The following is a 22,452-nucleotide window of genomic DNA, read 5'->3' on the forward strand; positions in this document are numbered from 1 at the left end:
CTTTCCCTAAAGCAAAACAGTGAGACTTTTACTAAACTTTATATCCAGCGACATTAACACTGCCGTAGAACTATAGTTCAAATCATGCTTTAAAATCTAAGCATCATGAAATAACCAAAATCTGTGGTTATCCAAAGAACAATGCTTTCCAGGCTGAACGTGACATAGAGACACACTTACCTTTCAAAGCGCTCTGTCCCTAGTTGTCTCTTGGTAATGTCTAAATCAGCTTCCAACTGCGTTATGACGTTCCTGAACTGGGCCACGTCTCTACTCTGGATGGCCCTGTGTAAAAGAATGTGAGTGACAGTTAATTACAGGTAAAATATGGCTAGGACTCCTAGAGTACATGAAACCATGTTGGCAATGGTTTCTCAGCTGGATCCAAGCAAAATTGTCATTTTCATAGATGTATTAGTGCATCTAAAATATGCCAGCTTTAGACGTAGTAAATGTGCAAAGTAGCCTACTAAAAGCCTAAGCTGTCCCAGCCCCATTCAATTAGTTAAACCTTTTCTGTCTCAGTTTCTCTATGTTTAGAGGGGTACTATTATCTATTATCTACCTATATTACTTATTTACTGCAGATCATTTTTACAAGTGTACTTTAAGGTATTAGGTGCATATTCCAGTGCATATAATACTGGAATTCACTAGCACCATGATGAATGTGTGTGTATATTATATGTACATTTAATTGACCAAATGCCTTATATATACTTGCAATGAAATTTGATATATCTACTGTTAAAAACAAAATCTCTTCAATTTAACAGGATCTTCCTTAGGGCTAAACACTGCCTCAAAAACCCTGTGATAAGGCACACTACCATGAGGCAGATGACAGAGGTGAATGCTGCTTGCACAGAACATTCTATCCTATCTGCTGGCTTCCAGGACTGCATTACAGACTGCCGGAATCTAAACTTTAGAGACTAAGAACACACAACTTTATCAAGCTTACTTGATACTACTCACCAGCCAGTCTAAAACAGAATGTACCCCTTAAGGTGGGAGTGTAGGCACATTTCACTGAGGCAATTTCCACCTACGGCTTGAGGAAATGATCCTGCAGAACTGGTTGAAGGTACCCCAAAAGCACAGCTGCAGTGATTGAAAAGAATGACTCAATCACAGCTGCCAAAACCTAAAATCAGTTTCTGCAGGAAACGGGCCCTGGCTTTGCAGCCTTTGCTTAGTTGGGGGCTCCTACAAGTAGCTGATTCCTGAGACCATGATTCCTGTCCTTCCCCACGTCCCCTGCTCGGATGGGAGGGCAGAGTTGAGGCTGGATGAAAAAGTGTTATAGGTGGGACAGATAAGAACAGAGGCTAAGGGTCTCCATGAAGTTTTGTGAGAGGTGAGTTTAATAATAAAATATTAAGTTTAATAATAAAATATTTTAGTAATAACATATTAGTTTAATATTTTAATAATAAAATATTCACTATGTTTAATAATAAAATATTCACTATGCAGGCAGGCATTTCCACCTAATCCAACAGTCTTGTAAATAAGGTGCTAATGGTATTAGGTGTTCTTATCAGGGCTTCCCTGGTGGCACAGTGGTTCAGAGTCCGCCTGCTGATGCAGGGGACATGGGTTCGTGCCCCGGTCCGGGAAGATCCCACATGCTACGGAGCAGCTGGGCCCATGAGCCATGACCACTGAGCCTGTGCGTCCGGAGCCTGTGCTCCGCAACGGGAGAGGCCACAACAGTGAGAAGCCCGCATACCACAAAAAAAAAAAAAAAAGTCAAAATCAATGTTTTGGGGGAAGTCGTCAGCTTTCTGTAAATGCAGTAGTTCTTCCAGATAACCAGTATACACTTACAGGTACATAGGGGAATACTTTGTGGCAAATGGAAAGACAGTAGCACTACCAGGTGGGTCCAAAAATAGAAAAATTCTTCTGGTTTCAGAAGTGCTTAATTTCTTCTAATCTGGTTATTTCCTAAAGGCAATATGTTAGATCAATAGGTGTTCATTTATACCCAAACAATCAACAAAGATGGTTAAACTTAAATTTAGATAAATTTAGATAAACATATAATAGAAATAAGTACTAAATCTTAGACAAATCACAATATTTGGGGTCCTCAGTTTAATTAATAGCAAATTATGACACTAAATTGTCTAAATGCCAGCTTTAAAATTCTATTAATCTATAAAGTACCAAAAATTTAGAAATATGACTTCATGGTATCATATTGCTAACCAACTCACATTTTACTTTCTGCCAAACAAAGGTGTTCTTTAAGAAGCTGAATTTCAGATTCTTTTTCTTGAAGTGCTATCTGAGACTGATATTCTTTGTCTCGATTGGCCACCAGCAAAGCTTCTAGATTCTGCATGGATATTCTCTCATTTGTCATCTGACTCCTGAGGAGTTCTATTTCAGAACGAGCAGAATCCAACTCATTCTCCATCTGTACAATAATAGGAAGATACCTATACTTATTCCTATTCGTTCACTTAACTGATGTATTATCAGAGACTCATAAAATGTCTGTATTATGTTATAAACTGACAACCACTTTTAATTTCTTGATTAGAAATTGTGTCCTCCTTCTTACCAGATACACACACGCACACACACTGAGTATCACTTTCCCCAACTCTCTGATAATATCAGAAAGTTCATTAATTTAAGTAAAGAGTTATTAATCTCAAACGTCAAACAATTTCCATTTCCAGCCTTGATATTTCTTATTTCTGCAAGACTGACATGGTAGTATCTGTAACTACTGCTTTGTCCTGAGATGGGTGAATTATAAACACCTAATTTCCTGACGGAACGTCATCGCGCTCCATAGTTAAGAAAGATAAGGAGTAATTGCACATTCCCTCTCTTGCATGATCCTGTGGAAAACTTCACTTTTTGAAGGTTATCTTGAACCTAAAATACATTCTATAAGCCAAATGTTTCTTCTAAAGGAGAAAAACCAGACATCATTATTTAGAAAAAAATTATTCCTTATCTCATAATACATATTATAATAATTTACATATGCATTAAAAAAGTTAAATGTTGGGCTTCCCTGGTGGTGCAGTGGTTGAGAGTCCGCCTGCCGATGCAGGGGACGTGGGTTTGTGCCCCGGTCCGGGAAGGTCGCACATGCTGCGGAGCGGCTAGGCCCGTGAGCCATGGCCGCTGGGCCTGTGCGTCCGGAGCCTGTGCTCTGCAATGGGAGAGGCCACAACAGTGAGAGGCCCGCGTTCCCCCCCGCAAAAAAAAGTTAAATGTAAAAAGATAAAACCCTAAGAAAAAAAGGTTAAATAAAAATGAAATTATTAGGAAAGGGGCGGGCAGGTAGGGGAAGAACATTTTAGACTAGATACAATTAAAAAATTATGTCTGACTGTAGAAAAAACAAACATATTTATACTCATTATAAACAAACAAAATTTATGAGGAAAAAAACCAGATGAAAATAAACTCAGTAAATAGTTAATATCTTATTAATCTAAGGAAGATGAACAAACTGAGGAGAAATATGAACTAATGATGTGAACAGAAAATGCACAAAATACAGCTAATTAGTAAACATATAGAATAACTTACCCTTACTAATAATCAAAGAAATAGAAATTAAATCAAGACGGTATTTCTAGTCCAGGATTTCTTAACTTTGACACTACTGATCTTTTGGGTTGGACATTTATTTGGTGTAGGGAGTTGCCCTATGCGTTACAGGATGTTTAGTGGCATCCCTGGCCTCTACCTACCAGAGATCCATAGCATCCCCCCCACCCTGGTTGTGACAGTCAAAAATGTCTATAGACATTGCTAAGTGTTTCCTGGGGAGCAAAATCTCTTTCAGGTGAACCAACGTTGTAGTTTATCAAACTGGCAAATTTCTTAGTTTTTGTGTTGATTAACATTAAAATGGGCAATGGTAATCTCATATACCTTGCTGGCACGAATATAAAATGGAGCATCACATTTTTGGTAACAGCTTTATTGGAATATAATTCACATACCATACAACTTGCCCATTTAAATTGTACAAGTCAATGGTTTTTAGTACATTAACAGAGTTGTATGATCATACCACAATCTCACAATCTATTGTGAGAACTTTTTCATCATCCCAAAATGAAACCTAGCACACATTAGCAGTCATTCCCCCACTCCTACCCCAGCACTAGCCCTAGACAATCCCTAATCTATTTTCTATCTCTATGATCTGCTTTATCTTAAACATTTCATATCAATGGAATCATACAATGTGTGTGTGGTCTTATGGGACTGCCTTCCTTCACTTAGTGTAATGTTTTCAAGAGTCATCCATGTTTTAGCAGGTATCAGTACTTCTATTGCCAAATAACATTCCCTTGCATAGATGTAGGAATATTTGTGTTATTTACACTTTCTGGCTATTATAAATAATGCTGATAAGAACATCGGTGTATAAGTTTTTACATGGACCTATGTTTTCATTCTTCTTTGATAAATAGGAGTGGGATTTCTGGACTTTACGGTAATCCTATTTTTTCACATTTTGAGGAACTGCCAAGATGTTTTCCAAAGAGGCCTATTTTACATTCCCACCAGCAATGTATGAGGGTTCCAAGTTTTCTACATCTTTGCCAACATTTGCTATTGTCTTTTGTAAATTATAGCCATCCAAGTGGTTATGAAATGGTATAGTTTTGTTTTGCATTTCTCTGATTATTAATGATGTTGAGCATCTTTTCATGTGCTTTTTGACCATTTATGTAATGTCTATAGAGAAGTGTCTATTGAGATCCTTTCCCCATTTTTTGAGTTGGGTTATTACTAAGTTGCAAGAGTCCTTTATATACTCTGGATACAAATCTCTTATTAGATATATGATTTGCAAATGTTTCCCCCATTCTGTGCATTGTCTTTTTACTTTGTTGATATCATTTGCAGCACAAAAGTTTTTTATTTTGATGAAGTCCTTCTAATCTATTTTTTCTTCTGTTGTACTTTTGATGTGACTCTAAAAAAGCATTACCTAACCCAAGGTCACAAAGATTTATTTGTATGTTCTCTTCTTAAGAGTTTTATAATTTTAACTCTTACATATAGGCCTATAAAACATTTGAAGTTAATTTTTGTATATGGTATGTGATAGGAATCCAACTTCATTCTTCTCCATGTAGATGTTTAGTTGTCCCAGTAGCATTTGTTGAAAAGGCTTATTCTACCCCATTAAACTGTATTGCTACCAATTTTTTGGAAATCATTTCACCACAAATATAAGAGTTTATTTCTGGACTCTCAATTCTGTTCCACTGACCTATATATCTTTCCTTATGCTAGTACTACACTGTCTTGATTACTATAGACAGTTTTGAAATTGGGAAGTGCTCTGACTTTGTTCTTCTTTTTCAAGATTGTTTTGGCTATTGTGGGTCACTTGCACTTCCATATTAATTTTATGTCGTCTTGTCAGTTTCAATGAAGAAGCCAGCTGGGATTCTAATAGGCATTGTATTGAATTTGTAGACCAATTTGGGGTAGTACTGCCATTTTAACAGTGTTAAGTCTTCTGATCCATGGATGTGGGATGTCTTTCCTTTTATTTGGGTCTTTAATTTCTCTCTCTCTCTGTCTCTCTCTATCTCTCTCCAAACTGGAAATAACAGATGTCCTTCAAAGGATGAATGATTAAACAAACTATGTTACAGGAATGAACCACTAATATATGCAACAACCTGGATGAATCTTCAGAGAATTATGCTGAGTGAAAAAATCCAATCCCCATAGTTTATATATTGTATGATTCTATCTATATAACATTCTTGAAGTGACAAAACTTACAAGTGGAGAACAGATTAGCTGCTTGTTTCCAGGGGTTAAGGAGAGGTTGTGGATAGGAAGGGAGTAGATAGTGCTAAAAAAAGGGCAACATGATGGGTCCTGTGACAGAAATGTTCCATATCTTGCCTGAAACAACGTCAAAAGCCTGGTTGAGATATTATACTATGGTTTTGCAAGATGTTACCATTGGGGGAGGCCAGGTAAAGGAGACACAACATTTCTTTGTATAGTTTCTTATAATTGCATGTGAATCTACAATTATCTCAAAATCAAAAGTTTAACTTAGAAAAATTATTTGACTGTCCCTTATATGCATAGTACAGCTAAAGAAATACAGAGATAAATAAGATAGTTCTTGCACTTGAAATACAGCTTATTATGGGGATAAACATATATACATAAATAACTAAATTCTAAGGCAAAAAAAAATTATGTCAGGAGTATTTAAAAATACTATGAGAATTAGCCTGATGACTTCACACCCATCTGGATAGTTATTAGCAAAAGAGAGAGAGAGGTGGGGGGAAGGAGGGAGGGAGGGAGGGGGTTAGAGAGAGAGAGAAAAAGAAAGAAAGAAAGGAAGAGAAAGAGAGAAAGAAAGGCTGAAAAACAAGTGCTGGCAAGGATGTAGAGAAATTGGAACACTTGTGCACTGTCAGTGGGAATGTAAAATGGTACAGCTGCTTTGGAAAACAGTATGGAGATTCCTCAAAAAATTAAAAATAGAATTACCATATGATTACCATATGATCCAGAAATCCAACTTCTGGGTAGAGACCCAAACAAAATGAAAGCAGCATCTTTAGGAGAGATTTATACACCCATGTTTATAGCAGCATTATTCATAATAGCTAAAACATGGAAGCAACCCAAGTGTCCACAAACTGACAAATAAATAAGCAAACTGTGGTATATTCACACAATGGAATATTGTTCAGCCTTAAAAAGGAAAGAGAGGGTGGAGCCAAGATGGCAGTGTGGGAAGACGTGGAGTTAGCTTCTCCCCACAACTAGGGTGCCTGCTGGCCGCTGGTGGGGGACTCTGACACCCAAGGAGATGGGAGGAACGCCAAAGTGAACCAGTAGGATGTAGGGGGACTGAGGGGGGAAGAGAAGTGGAGGCCAGACAGGATCTGTGCCCCCTAAGGCCAGGGAGATCAGGAGAGGCAGGTGGGGGGGACTCTCCCAGAAGAAAGGGAGAGGAGCAGAGGGCCATCGCCTGGCCCACTAGGGCCAGGGAGCCTGCTGAGCTCCCAGGCCAGTCCCCTGCCCTCCAAGGCTGCCCACCCCTCATTGGTCCTGGGGGCATAGGAGGGAGGCCGGGGAGATCAGGAGAGGCAGGTGGGAGGGGCCCTCCCAGACGGGAGGAGCAGGAGAGGAGAGGAGGGCAACTGCCCCACCCCCTCAAGCCCAGGAAGCCTGCTGGGCTCCCAGGTGATTCCCTGCCTTCTAAGACCAGGGGTGGGGGGCACGCCTGGGCCTCTTCTGTTCCTAGAGCCTAAGCCCCAACCCCCCACAGCCCCCAGGGTCTTTTCCAGCCCTGTGGGTCCTAAGCACAGGACCCGCCCACTGCCCAAACCTCACCCTTGCTTAGGCCCTGCCCTCCACAGCCAAGGTCTTCCCCCCACCCCTTTTTTTTGCTTTTCCCTCCTCTTTTTTACTGTTGGGGTACTGATGTACCTTCTGGTTGTTGATTCATCTATATTTTTATTTTTATATTCTCTCTAACCTATCTGTTAGTTTCCTAGTCTAATTTAATTTTTTACTTTGTTGTTATTCTCTCTCTCTCTTTTTTTTTTTTTTTTTTTGCCCCATGTGGCTTGAGGGATCTTGTTCACGAGCCCAGGGTAAGGCTGAAGCTCCTGTGGTGGAAGCTCTGAGTCTGAACCACTGGACTAACAGAGAACCTCAGACCCCAGGGAATAATCATCAGAGTGAGGTCTCACAGAGTTCCTCATCTCAGCACCAAGACCCAGCCTACAAACTCCAGTGTTGGAAGCCTCAGGCCAAATAACCAGTAAGACAGGAACACAATCCCACTCATTAAAAAAAAAAAAAAAAAATCAGATGGCAAAAAATATGCCACAGATGAAGCAGCAAGGTAAAAACCTACAAGACCAAATAAATGAAGAGGAAATAGGCAATCTACCTGAAAAAGAATTCAGAGTAATGATAGTAAAGATGATCCAGAATCTCAGAAGTAGAATGGAGGCATGGATTGAGAAAATACAAGAAATGTTTAACAAAGATCTAGAAGAACTAAAGAACAAACAAACAGAGATGAACAATACAATACCTGAAATGAAAAATACACTAGAAGGAATCAATAACAGAATAACAGAGGCAGAAGAATGAATAAGTGAGCTGGATGACAAAATGGTGGAAATAACTGCAGAGGAGCAGAATAAAGAAAAGAATGAAAAGAATTGAGGACAGTGTCAGAGACCTCTGGGACAACACTAAACACACCAACATTTGAATTATAGGGGTCCCAGAAGAAGAAGACAAAAAGAAAGGGTCTGAGAAAATATTTGAAGAGATTATAGTCAAAAACTTCCCTAACATGGGAAAGGAAATAGTCACCAAAGTCCAGGAAGCACAGAGAGTCCCCTACAGGATAAACCCTAGGAAAAACGCACCAAGACACATATTAATCAAACTAACAAAAATTAAATTCAAAGAAAAAATATTAAAAGCAGCAAGGGAAAAACAAAAAATAACATACAAAGGAATCCCCATAAGGTTATCAGCTGATTTTTCAGCAGAAATTCTGCAGGCCAGAAGGGAGTGGCAGGATATATTTAAAGTGATGAAAGAGAAAAACCTACAACCAAGATTACTCTACCCAGCAAGGATCTCATTCAGATTCGATGGAGAAGTCAAACGCTTTTCAGACAAGCAAAAGCTAAGAGAATTCAGCACCACCAAACCAGCCTTAAAACGAATGCTAAAGAAACTTCTCTAGGCGGAAAACACAAGAGAAGAAAAATCCCACAAAAACAAACCCAAAACAATTAAGAAAATGGTAATAGGAACATACATATCGATGATAACCTTGAATGTAAATGGATTAAATGCCCCAACTAAAAGACACAGACTGGCTGAATGGATACAAAAACAAGACCCATATATATGCTGTCTACAAGAGACCCACTTCAAACCTAGGGACACATACAGACTGAAAGTGAACACATGGAAAAAGATATTCCATGCAAATGGAAATCAAAAGAAAGCTGGAGTAGCAATACTCATAGCAGATAAAGTAGACTTTAAAATAAAGACCGTTACAAGAGATAAGGAGGGGCACTACATAATGATCAAAGGATCAATCCAAGAAGAAGATATAACAATTATAAATGTTTATGCACCCAACATAGGAGCACCTCAATACATAAGGCAAATGCAGACAACCATGAAAGGAGAAATCGACAGTAACACAGTAATAGTAGGGGACATTAACACCCCACTTACACCAATGGACAGATCATCCAAAATGAAAATAAATAAGGAAACACAAGTTTTAACACAATAGCCCAGATAGATCTCACTGATATTTATAGAACATTCCACCCAAAAGTGGCAGAATACACTTTCTTCTCAAGCACACATGGAACATTCTCCAGGATAGATCACATCTTGGGTCACAAATTAAGCCTCAGAAAATTAAAGAAAATTGAAATTGTATCAAGCATCTCTTTCTGACCACAATGCTATGAGACTGGAAATCAATTACAGGAAAAAATGTGTAAAAAAACCACAAATACATGAGGCTAAACAGTGCGCTACTAAATAACCAAGAGATCACTGAAGAAATCGAAGAAGAAATAAAAAAATACCTAGAAACAAATGACAATGAAAACATGATGACCCAAAACCTATGGGATGCAGCAAAAGCAATTCTAAAAGGGAAGTTTATAGCAATTCAATCTCACCTCAAGAAACAAGAAAAATCTCAAATAAACAATCTAACCCTACACTTGAAACAACTAGAGAAAAAAAACAAAGAAAACCCAAAGTCAGTGGCAGGAAAGAAATCATAAAGATCAGAGCAGAAATAAATGAAATAGAAACAAAGAAAACAATAGCAAAGATCAATAAAACTAAAAGTTGGTTCTTTGAGAAGAAAAACAAAATTGATAAACCCTTAGCCAGACTCATCAAGAAAAAAAGGGTGAGGACACAAACAGATAAAGTTAGAAATGAAAGAGGAGAAATCACAACTGACACTGCAGAAGTACAAAGGATTATAAAAGACTATTACAAACAACTATATGCCAATAAAATGGACAACCATGAAGAAATGGACAAATTCTTGGAAAGGTACAATTTTCCAAGACTGAACCAGTAAGAATTAGAAAACAAAAACAGACCTATCACAAGTAATGAAATTGAAACCGTAATTAAAAATCTTCCAACAAACAAAAGTTCAGGACCAGGGGGCTTCACAGGCGAATTCTATCAAACATTTAGAGAAGAGCTAACACCCATCCTTCTCAAACTCTTCCAAAAAATTGCAGAGGGAGAAACACTCCCAAATTCATTCTATGAAGCCACCATCACCCTGATACCAAAACCAGAAAAAGATATCACAAAAAAAGAAAGTTATAGACCAATATCACTGATGAACATAGATGCAAAAATCTTGAACAAAATACTAGCAAACAGAATCCAACAGCACATTAAAAGGATCATATACCAAGATCAAGTGGGATTTATCCCAGGGATGCAAGGATTCTTCAGTATACTCAAATCAATCAATGTGATATACCACAATAACAAATTAAGGAATAAAACCATATGATCATCTCAATAGATGCAGAAAAAGCTTTTGACAGAATTCAACACCCATTTATGATAAAAACTCTCCAGAAAATGGGCATAGAGGGAACCTACCTCAACATAATAAAGGCCATATGTGACAAATGCACAGCAAGCATCATACTCAATGGTGAAAAACTGAAAGCATTTCCACTAAGATCAGGAACAAGACAATGTTGCCCACTCTCACTACTCTTATTCAACATAGTTTTGGAAGTCCTAGCTACAGCAATCAGAGAAGAAAAAGAAATAAAAGGAATACAAATTGGAAAAAGAAGTAAAACTGTCACTGTTTGCTGATGATATGATACTAAACATAGAAAATCCTAGAGATGCCATCAGAAAACTACTAGAAGTAATCAATGTATTTGGTAAGGTTGCAGGATACAAAATTAATGCACAGAAATCTCTGGCATTCCTATACACCAACAACGAAAAATCAGAAAGAGAAATTAAGGAAACACTCCCATTTACCACTGCAACAAAAAGAATAAAATACCTAGGAATAAACCTCCCTAAGGAGGCGAAAGACTTGTACTCAGAAAGCTGTAAAACACCAATGAAAGAAATCAAAGATAACATAAACAGATGGAGAAATATACCATGTTCTTGGATTGGAAGAATCAATACTGTGAAAATGACTATACTACCCAAAGCAATCTACAGATTCAGTGCAATCCCTATCAAACTACCAATGGCATTCTTCACAGAATTAGAACAAAAAATTTTACAATTCATATGGAAACACAAAAGACCCTGAATAGCCAAAGCAATCCTGAGAAAGAAAAATGGAGCTGGAGGAATCAGGCTCCCCAACTTCAAACTATACCACAAAGCTACAGTAATCAAGACACTATGGTACTGGCACAAAAACAGAAATATAGATCAATGGTACAGGATAGAATGCCCAGAGATAAACCCACACACATATGGTCACCTAATTTATGACAAAGGAGGCAAGAACATACAATGGAGAAAAGACAGCCTCTTCAATAAGTGGTGCTGGGAAAACTGGACAGCTACATGTAAAAGGATGAAATTAGAACACTCCCTAACACCATACACAAAAATAAACTCCAAATGGATTAAAGACCTAAATGTAAGACCAGACACTATAAAACTCTTAGAGGAAAACATAGGAAAAACACTCTTTGACATAAACCACAGCAAGATCTTTTTTACCCCACCTCCTAGAGTAACAGAAATAAAAACAAAAATAAACAAAAGCGACCTAATGAAACTTAAAAGTTTTTGCACAGCAAAGGAAACCATAAACAAGACAAAAAGACAACCCTCAGAATGGGAGAAAATATTTGCAAATGAAACAACAGACAAAGGATTCATCTCCAAAATATACAAATAGCTCATGCAGCTCAATATCAAAAAAACAAACAACCCAGTTAAAAAATGGGCAGAACACCTAAATAGACATTTCACCAAGGAAAACATACAGATGGCCAAGAGGCACATGAAAAGATGCTCAACATCACTAATTATTAGAGAAATGAAAATCAAAACCACTATGAGGTATCTCCTCACACGGGTCAGAATGGCCATTATCAAGAAATCTAGAAACAATAAATGCCGGAAAGGGTGTGGTGAAAAGGGAACCCTCCTGCACTGTTGGTGGGAATGTAAACTGATACAACCACTATGGAGAACAATATGGAGGTTCCTTAAAAAACTAAAAGTAGAACTACCATATGACCCAGCAATCCCACTACTGGGCATATACCCTGAGAAAACCAGAATTCAGAAAAAGTCATGTACCACAATGTTCACTGCAGCTCTATTTACAATAGCCAGGACATGGAACCAGCCTAAGGGTCCATCAACAGATGAATGGATAAAGACGATGTGATACATAAATACAATGGAATATTACTCAGCCATAAAAAGAAATGAAAATGAGTTATTTGTAGTGAGGTGGATGGACCTAGAGTCTGTCATACAGAGTGAAGTAAGTCACAAAGAGAAAAACAAATACCATACGCTAACGCATATATATGGAATCTAAAAAAATAAAATAAAATGGTACTGATGAACCTAGTTGCAGAGAAGGAAAAAAGGGGCAGACATAGAGAATGGACTTGAGGACATGGGGTGGGAGGGCAAAGCTGGGGCAAAGTGAGAGTAGCATCGACATATATACACTACTGAATGTACAATAGTTGGCTGGTGGGAAGCAGCAGCATAGCACAGGGAGATTGGCTCGGTGATTTATGATGACCTAGAGGTTTGGGATAGGGAGGATGGGAAGGAGGCTCAAGAGGGAGGGTATATGGGGACATGTGTATGCATATGGCTGATTCGCTTTGCTGTGCAACAGAAAATTACATAGTATTGTGAAGCAATTATACTGCAATAAAGATCTATTTAAAAAAAAGGAAAGAAATTCTGCAATATGCTACAACATAGATGAACCTTAAGGACATTATGCTAAGTGAAATAAGTCAGCCTCCCAAAGACAAATACGTATGATTCCACTTATGTGAGGTACTTAGAGTAGTCAAAATCATCAAGACAGAAAATATAATGGTGGTTGCCAGGGGCTGCAGGGAGGAGAGAATGGGGAGTTCTTGTTTAATAGGTATAGAGTTTCAGATTTATAAGATGAAAGGAGTTATGGTCATGGACGGTGGTGATGGCTGCAAAACAATGTGAAAACCACTGAACTTTAAAATGGTTAAGATGGTAAAAGTTATATGTATTTTAACACAATAAGAGAAAAAATATTTAAAGACTAGTAAGTAAGCAACAAAACCTGTAGTAAACATCCTTAAAAGATTAAAAAATAAATATAAATCATTATCAATTTTATATTTAGTTCTGCTAAGGGTAATAATTTTAAAGCTTAAAGATTACTAATCCTTTTGGTTATGGTGTATTTGTGTATGTCTATCAACATATAACCAAAATGTGTTGATATTTCAATTATACTATGCAACTTGAATACATATCCCTTCAGGATTCAGGCTCCATCTATTTTTCCAGATGCAGCTCAGCCACCTGGCCATTGCAAATGACTTACTACTCACTCAAGAATTTACTTATAACTTCAGACCATTGCCTAAGTGGTTGTTCCCTCTGAATGGGATGTCTCATCACTTCTGAGTTCAGTAGTTTGCCCTTGTGAACTCCTCTCTGACACCCACAGGCCAAAAAGGAATTCCCTCTCTGAAAACTTGAGTATTCCTTACTAGTAAAATATTCACCCCAAATAATTTGTATGTCAATACCAGGAGGCCCTTGAGGGCAGGGGACTGTATCTTTTGAACATTATATTCACAGTGGCAAGCACAATGCCAGGCACATGGTAGACACAGTCAAGTGAATTACAGTTTAAAAGAACTCAGCCAAATAGTAAATTTTGCTTAAAAGGATATCATTAAAGTTATTATTTTGCTAGATAAACCTCAGCCTCATGGTTCTTTGCTGATTGATATGTCAATGTGTTTTATACGTCTTTTGGCTAAAAGTAAATGCAAGTTACACACTCAAAGGAAGAGCTTCTGTTATGGTCTTGAGTTGTTTGGAACACAGCATAAATTAATTTCTTGGACTTTAAAAATAAAATCTAAAGTTGAAAGGCATGGCTTGATGTAATATTTTATTAAAAAATAGTTCATTTTTTGAAAATGGTGGTAATTTTATAGTAATATTAAAAGAACCATTTAAAAACATAATACATACCATTTCTATTTCTTGATCTTTAGCAACCAGCTGTCGATTAAGAAGTTCTTTGCTTGAGTCAAGTTTAATGCAAAGTTCCCTTGTGGAAGACAAGTCTGCAAGGGCAGACACTTTTTCAAACTGAACCTTCTGAAGCTCCTCTTCCATCTTTACAACAGACTTATGTAAAGTAGCAATCTGGGACTTGTAAGACCGTTCTGCATTTAAGTGCTGCAAGGACAAAATTATTATATATATGTATTTTTTTAACTTGAAAAAAACCTACAGCATGGAAAACAAAGTGGGGCAAATATTTTAATGATAGTACTTTTAGATTATAAGGAACTTTAGATGATATAGGTGGCAATAGTATGCACAAAACATTCTGGGAAAGAGAAATTTGGGCTTCAAATTTCTATATATAAAATCCAGGAGTAAAGTGGTCAACTGGTCGTTCTTTTTTTTTTTTTTAAAGTAAATTTATTTATTTATTTATTTTTGGCTGCGTTGGGTTCTTCGCTGCTGCACACGGGCTTTCTCTAGTTGCGGCGAGAGGGGGCTACTCTTCATTGCAGTGCGCGGGCTTCCCACTGCAGTGGCTTCTCTTGTTGCGGAGCATGGGCTTTAGGCACACGGGCTTCAGTAGTTGCAGCACACCAGCTCAGTAGTTGTGGCTCACGGGCTTAGTTGCTCCGCGGCATGTGGGATCTTCCAGGACCAGGGATTGAACCCGTGTCCCCTGTACTGGCAGGCAGATTCTTAACCACTATGCCACCAGAGATGTCCCTGGTCATTCTTTTTAATGTATTTAGAAAACAATTTAAAAGTCTCATCCCCAAAGTTAGTTGAGATATACACGTTTGGCCTGTAGTTCTGTCTATATTTGCCATAGCTCCAATTATTCTACGGTATAAATATTATTATTGTTAAAGACAAAACATTATCTACTGTTTCATTCACAATACCCATTTTCTAATTCTTGAATGGCATGCTGATATGGATCATAATATCATAAAATGAGAGCTGATAACTCTCTAGCACTTACTAATACCTGTGAGGGAAAAAGACTCCAGACAAGTATAAATCAAGAACACGTCCACATTATGGAAAATAAGAGCATGTCTTTAAAACTGTAATATGAGAGTCAAGTTATATAAATGTTTTCAAATGTTCAAGATAATTCCACACACACACCCTTTTTTTTCAGAAAAATGTCTTATGTTAGTGCACTGCCACCTACAGAGTATTTGCTATTATGTGAGACTAACAGAACTGAGAGACAAATAAAGAAATGCTTCTGCTTTTACAAGCGTTTTTACAAGTACAATGCACAAAAAATTGCTCCTGGAATAAGTTATTTGGCCACAATTGACTCTTACCTTTCTGCCTCCCTTCCTTCCTCACTCACTCAATTTGTCACTCATTCTTCAAACAACCTTCTATCCATCTATCCACCCACCCGCCCATCCATTCCATACTTATTGAGTATATTCTATGTTCCAGTCAATGTGCCTTGATGCATATCCAATGATAAGCAAAATGGTCTCTGCTCTCATGAAGTTTCCAGACAATGGGGGAATCATGCATTAATAAAATAATCATACACATGAATATGTAAATATATATTAAGCAAATATTTCTAGAGAAAAAAGTGTAGAACACAGGAAAGTGACCTAGACTGATGGGATAGGGGAAATCAGCAAAGTCTTCTCTAAGTAAATGACACTTGAACTGAGATCTGAAGAGTGAGTAGATATACAGTGTGTTGGGGGAGGGTGGCTTTTCAAATCAGAGGATGCTAAGTGCAAAGCAAGAGCAGAGAGAAGGCTAGTATGGCTAGAGCTCAGAGACTACAGGGAAGAGTGATAGGAGGTGCAGTTGAAAAGGTGTATAATTTACAAAATAGAGCCTAGTAAGCCATGTAAAATTTAGGTCTTTATTACAATTGACAGATCTTACAGAGTAGGTTATGTGATCGGTTTTGTGTTTTGAGAAGAATGCTTTGGACGTTTCAGGTTCTAGTAAAATAGCTGATTAAGCTAAGAGGAAAATCTGGATTAAATAGAAGAAAAAATTATTTTTGCAGTTCATAGTTGAACTTGCAGGTAAGAAAGAGAAATTCTCACATGCCAAAAACAGAGAAAACAAAACCAGAGCAAGGAGCAAATGAGCAGGTCTGAAGCTAAGAGTTGGGGGTTGGAAGACCCAGTAATGACGAATGGCTTAACACACTCAAGTAAGACTACGAGACAAGAATTTAGGACTAATGGAGAGTTGGAATTGAGATCTCCACATAATCCGGGATCCTTGAGAGGAGGCTCCAGGAAAAAAAAAATCCACTCAACCTCACAGAGAGACAACCAAAAGTTTATCTTGACCTAGTCTCTGGATAGAGAAAAAAAAAAATGTCTTCTGTAAGAAACTGAAAACTTTGGTCTGGCTTCACCCAATTTTGGAGTCTGACTTTACCCTGCCATACCCAATTCTAAACTTTAACATAATGTTTGTTCCATGCCTATGATAACTCAGAGTCCTTTTGTAGAAGCAGATGCACCTCCCTGAAATTCATAGTGAAGCACAACAGGAATGATGAACGTTTTCTGGCTGGGTTGTGGAGGTCTTGAGAGCTACTCTCTATCACAAAACGATCCTCTAGTCTCCATTCCTGGCAGATTTAGGACTTAAGAGCTCCCATGAAATCCTTTCTCCCACATGTTCCACTTGTGTTTTTACAATAACTCCTGTTTTCTTGAACTAGCTGGAGTAGATCTCTTTTCCTTACACTTGAACAAGTTTTAATATATAAATGAATTTACTCAGACATGTGAACACATATTAAATGTCTTCAAAAATGTTTTCCTTTTAGAAAAAGTGAAAAATGTATCCTTAGGAAATCCCAAATTTCAGTAACATATATTCTGCTAAGTATATTTTACCAAAGTTCTGCAGAGAACTGGATTTTTAGAATTGGGTTGAGCATGTTTTATACCAAATTCTTGGCCCTGATCACTATTGCCCTTAATATCACCTAAAGTCAAGCCTCCTGGATTTGATCACAAGGTTTTAGGATCAAGGATAGCAATATTGTCATATAACAATGACAAAAACAAACAACACTGATATTGAAACAAGCATACCAATTATTTATAAGGTTCTTTGAGCAAGAGTTATTTACAGTGATTAAAGCAGATGATTTTTAATATATTCATGACAAAAAAAAGAAGCAACGATGAATGAAGAATTCTGTAAACATATGGGTAGATACAAATAAGGATTGACAAAGAATAAGAACAATAGTAATGATTTATTTTTAAGAATATAAAAACAAGGTGGAACTAAAATAGTCCATAACAGTATCATAAAAGATTGGTGTGTGTGTGTGAAAGAGAAAATAAGAGAGAGGGCACAAGATCTAGTAAGCAGTAGTTTTATGCTCAGTATTCAAGTTTTCTCAGGACCATATATTATTGTTTAGGAGGAAGGTTGGAGATACTAACAACAGACTTTGTTAAGTATGCATATTACAATTTTAACTACTAAAAGAAGAGACTGAGAACATATAACTTCCAAACCAATCAGCAGTGGGGTAGGAAGTGTGTAAAGAAAATAAACACATAAAAGACATGTAAAAAAAGGAGGTTCTTCAGAAATGAGGGTGAAATAAATACTTTTTAAAACAAACAATACCTGAGAGAATTCAATGCCAACGTACTACAAGAAACGTTTTTTCCCCCCCTCATTTGAAAAGAACTTAGCTCTTACTTTATTTTAATTTACTTACTTTTTTGTTAAATTTTTTTCTATTTGTTACTTTATTTAGAAGAAATGTTTAAAGGAACTTCTTCTAGCAAAAAGAAAATTATAGTAGATGAAAACTTGGATCTCCCCAAAGGAATGAAGAGCATGAGAAATAGTAAATATGTGGGTGAATAAAAAAGTCTTTCATATTTTAATTTCTTTAAAGATAACTATTTAAAGTTAAAATAATAATGTACTATGGGGTTTACAATATATGTAGAAGAAAAATGGAGGAACAGTAGGATAAAGAATGGGAGGGGGAAGTAAAGGGGTACTAAGAAGTAATCTATTATTTGAAGGTAGACTGTGACAATTAAAAGATACATGGTCTATACTCCAGAATAATCAGCAGAAAAAAATAATGATGTACCGCTCATAAGGCCATAATAGAGATCGAATGGAATATTTAAAAAAATACTCAAAAGAAGGCAGAAAAAGAGTGAAGAGGAAACAAAATAAATAAATGGGACAAATAGAAAACAATAACATGGTAGATTTACACACAACTATATTAATAATTCCATTAAATATAAATGGTCCAAAGACAACTAGAAGACAGATGTAAGACAGGGTAAAAAAGCAAGATCCAACCATATGCTGTCTAAAGGAATACTATTTTAAACATAAAGACATAGACAGATTAAAAACAAAAGCATGGAAAAAGATATACCATACAAACAATAATTAAAAGAAGTCTGAAGTGGCTATATTAATACCTTACAAAGTATACTACAGAATGAGAAGCATTACAATGGATAAAGAGATGAATTCATTAAGAAGCAATGTAACACAGATTCAAAAACATGAAGTAAAGTAAACATGACAGAACTGAAAGAAAAAATACACAAATATGTTTGGAGATTTCAACACTCTTCTCTCAATAATTGGCAGAACAAGTAAACAGAAACTCAGTAATGATAGGAATTAAAAAACACTATTGATGAACTTGACCCAATAGACATTTATAGAACATTTTACCCAACAACAAAATAATACACGTTATTTTCAAGTGTACATGGAAAACCCAGAAAGACGACCATATGCTAGCCATACAGTCTCAATAAATGTAAAAGACTGAAAAATCAATAACTAGAAAGGTATTTTTTTAAATCTCCAAATACTGAAAATTAAACAATACCGCAAAATAATATAAGGATAATCAGAAAATTATTTTGACATAAAATAAAATGAAAACATATCAACTGTGTAGAATAAGGTTCCATTTCTGGCACGGCAATGTGAGCAGCTCCATAGAACCAGTGAAAGTAGCGAAAACTATAAAAAAGCAACCTTAAATGGTCTTTAAATAGTCTCTGGAAATGGTCTTAAGAACATACAGTAAATGAAGAAACACTTTTAAGAAAACCAACTAAAACTGGGAGGGAACAGGAAAAGTCCGTGGCATCTGAAGTATGACCCTCTCTCCCCACACCCAGCTCAGCACGATGGAAATTCCAATCCATGTGGGTGCATCGAAAAACAATGCTCCCTCTCCCCTCAGTACTCAGTCAAGAACTATAGTGTATTCCCAGGAGAGGCAGGCTATCAGCATTTCTCATGCCACTCCAAAAGCTACTTATTTCAGAGGCCAAGTTTCTGGCAACAATGTCTGGGAGATGGGGGCTCCCTTCTTCTGACCAGCCTCTCCACATGGGATGGAGGTTCTATCTTGTTTGTGGCATACTGAGAACACTGTGGCTCTGATTCTCCTTGACACAGGTTATTCATAAGGAAGAGGTTCCATACCTGGAGAGGCATGCTGAGAAGGCCAGAGGCTACAGCCATATACCCACCATCCCCTCCAAGTGCCCAGATCCTAAAGTGGGCACGTCACTCAAAGAGAACTGCACCACTGTCCCCATACCAGCTTCAGAGCCAGGGCTCAGAGATTTTGCCCAGGGAGAGAGAGAGGCCTTAAAGCAGGAAGCTCCTAAATTCTTCCAAAGGAACTTTACTTCATTTACAGCTGACTATAGGAAAATTCAAGTTTAAGGCACTCTCAAGAACGATGGAAGGTACAGCGAAAGCACTTCGAGGCTACGTTGAAAAGATTTTAAAAAGAATGGTAAACTCTTAAGAGATACAAGCTCCACCATAGGTCAGCTAGTTTACCAGCGAAAATTAGGGGAAGAGACTGCTAAGAAGAATGTTCTCGGGTTCAGAAAAAACTCAAACATTGACCTCAAAAGCTATCCCTGTAAAACAACCCAAAGTTAATTGAATCAGTCTATGAAGCAATTTGTGCTTGAGGGCACTGTTGAAAACAATAAAGCAAATAGCTAGAAATTAGTTGGGCTTAACAGCTGAGGGTAGTAAAGGAAGAGAGTCAAAAAAGGCCCTGCCAAAACCACTGTCATTGCAGGGTAACTGTGGACGCATTCAAGGCTGCACCTCTGAGGAGAAACATCAGAGGCTTCACACTTCAAGGGGAAAGGGGAGAAAGAGATTTCACTAAATAATCCAGCCAGTCTCTAATCACGTAAACAAGCAGCCTTCCAGTTTCTGTTCCAACATGTAAACAGCTTAGAGATCATCACTCCCATGCTCACAATACGAAAAAAGCAGAAAATATGACAATAAACAACTCCTCTTTGATCTATCAGAGAATTGAAGACATAAAATGAATCACTGCACCCAAACAGAGAATTGCAGCTTACCAGGAGGAGAAACTGCCGTTGGAGCTAGCAACCGGTAGCAACGCTTAAAGGGTAATTGACCACCTGCTAGAGACTGAGCATGAACTAGCCTGAGAGATACATCCTCCTGGGCTCCCAGCCTGAGGAGAACCCCACATTTTTATTAGTTTTACCTCCTGGAGCCCACTGGGTTTTCAGGATTAATGTCCGATAAAAATCCCCTCATGCTTCTAGCAGGGTGAGGGGAAAAGTAACCATTTTGAATAATGCCACAGAATTCTGTCCTTCTTGACAAAGGTCTGCCCTCAAAGGAGATGATTTTGTGACAGCATAACCAACATGGTTGTACCAGAGCCTAACCAATGTGGAGGGATGGTAGTACCTAACGCAGAGTCTCTCAAGCCTTTCTACCTCATCTAAGGGAGACAAAAACTGAGAAACACTTGTGAAGGTCACATCCCAGGGGCACATGCCCACTAAAAGACTAAGACCTAATCGTAGGATAATAGAACACGTCTCCTCCACCTACACTTCACTACCACGTCAACAGGGCTCCTGTATAATAATAGGAGGTCATAGTTGAAAGAACTACAAGGTTCAGACTCTATTTAAGGAGTCTCTTAAGTGAACCCAAAGACAATAGAGGAGACAAAGAAGGACACCAGAAGGAATTCTAGCCTCTCTGACATGCACAGCTACAGTAAACAGTAATCATAGCCTAACTCATAGACAGATAAACACAAAGCTTCACAGTAAAGGCCTATTTACCTCAGTAACTTTTACCAAATGCTGTTTGTTGCAGCATTTTATTATAGAAAAAGTGAAGACAGTTAAATGTCCTTTAGTATGGGAATGAATTTTAAAAATAAAATATTTTATTCAATGACCATAGAAGCAACTGTTTAGATGTACACCATATGTATTAAAATAGATACATTTCACAATTATAATATTGAGCAAAAAAGGCAAATTGCAAATAGATACCTACAGTATGTTATCACTTAAAAAAACTTGAAGCACACAAAACATTATACATCATTTGTGGGTGACAGATATGTAGAAAAAGTACGAACATATGACAAAGTTATACAACTGACATGAAAGTTCTACATACCAACCATTAGGGAGGGAGGGGAAGAAAGGATGAGGAGTTGTATCTGCAATGTTTTGGTTTTTTAATAAAGACAGACTTTATTTAAATAATAAATATATTCTTTATAAATATGGCAAAATGTTAGCATCCTTCAACTTTGGAGATGGGCATATGTGGGTCTTTTATATTACTTTTGGGGAGGGCACTGTTTTTGTATGCTTGAAATAGTTTCTAATTTTTAAAAATGCTAAAGATTATTCTAGTTGTAGAGTAGGTAAGAGATTAGAGAACCAGAGCGGAGAACAGTTAACAGACTACAATTCACAGTATATTTAAATAACTTAAGTGTTTGTTTATACACTTAATTTACGGAAAGCCAAACAAAACTCTTTTAAATATGATACAGGATGTACTACAAGCATATTTTACCAAACTTACCTGCTCCACCTCTCTGTTGAGGGCATCTGCTTTTTCTTTTAATCTGTTACCCTCTGCCTCAGCAGCGATAAGTTCTAATTTGAGGGTACTGTTATCTGCCTCTGCTTGACGGGACTTATTTTCCCAGTTTTCAGCATCTTCACTGGCTTTTCGGAGTTGGTCCATCATTTGCCGGTTCTCAGATTCCTAAAAAGCAAATCTTAG

The 22,452-nt window shown here is 37.4% G+C and overlaps 1 protein-coding gene across 3 annotated transcripts in view; it reads right to left on the minus strand.

The window, feature by feature from the left end:
• Positions 1 to 22,452, minus strand: part of TSGA10 (testis specific 10) — a 104,515-nt gene that overhangs the window by 5,964 nt on the left and 76,099 nt on the right. For all 3 annotated transcript variants that reach the window (XM_007466884.1, XM_007466882.1, XM_007466883.1), the window contains 4 exons: positions 22,249 to 22,434; positions 14,305 to 14,514; positions 2,226 to 2,428; positions 181 to 285 (listed from right to left, as the gene is read on the minus strand). In XM_007466884.1, the coding sequence (XP_007466946.1) occupies positions 181 to 285; positions 2,226 to 2,428; positions 14,305 to 14,514; positions 22,249 to 22,434 (704 nt within the window). The remainder of the gene's footprint in view (positions 1 to 180; positions 286 to 2,225; positions 2,429 to 14,304; positions 14,515 to 22,248; positions 22,435 to 22,452) is intronic.

Source organism: Lipotes vexillifer, unplaced genomic scaffold (genome assembly GCF_000442215.2).
Source record: "Lipotes vexillifer unplaced genomic scaffold, Lipotes_vexillifer_v1.1 scaffold28, whole genome shotgun sequence".
NCBI classification, from domain to species: Eukaryota; Metazoa; Chordata; class Mammalia; order Artiodactyla; family Lipotidae; genus Lipotes; species Lipotes vexillifer.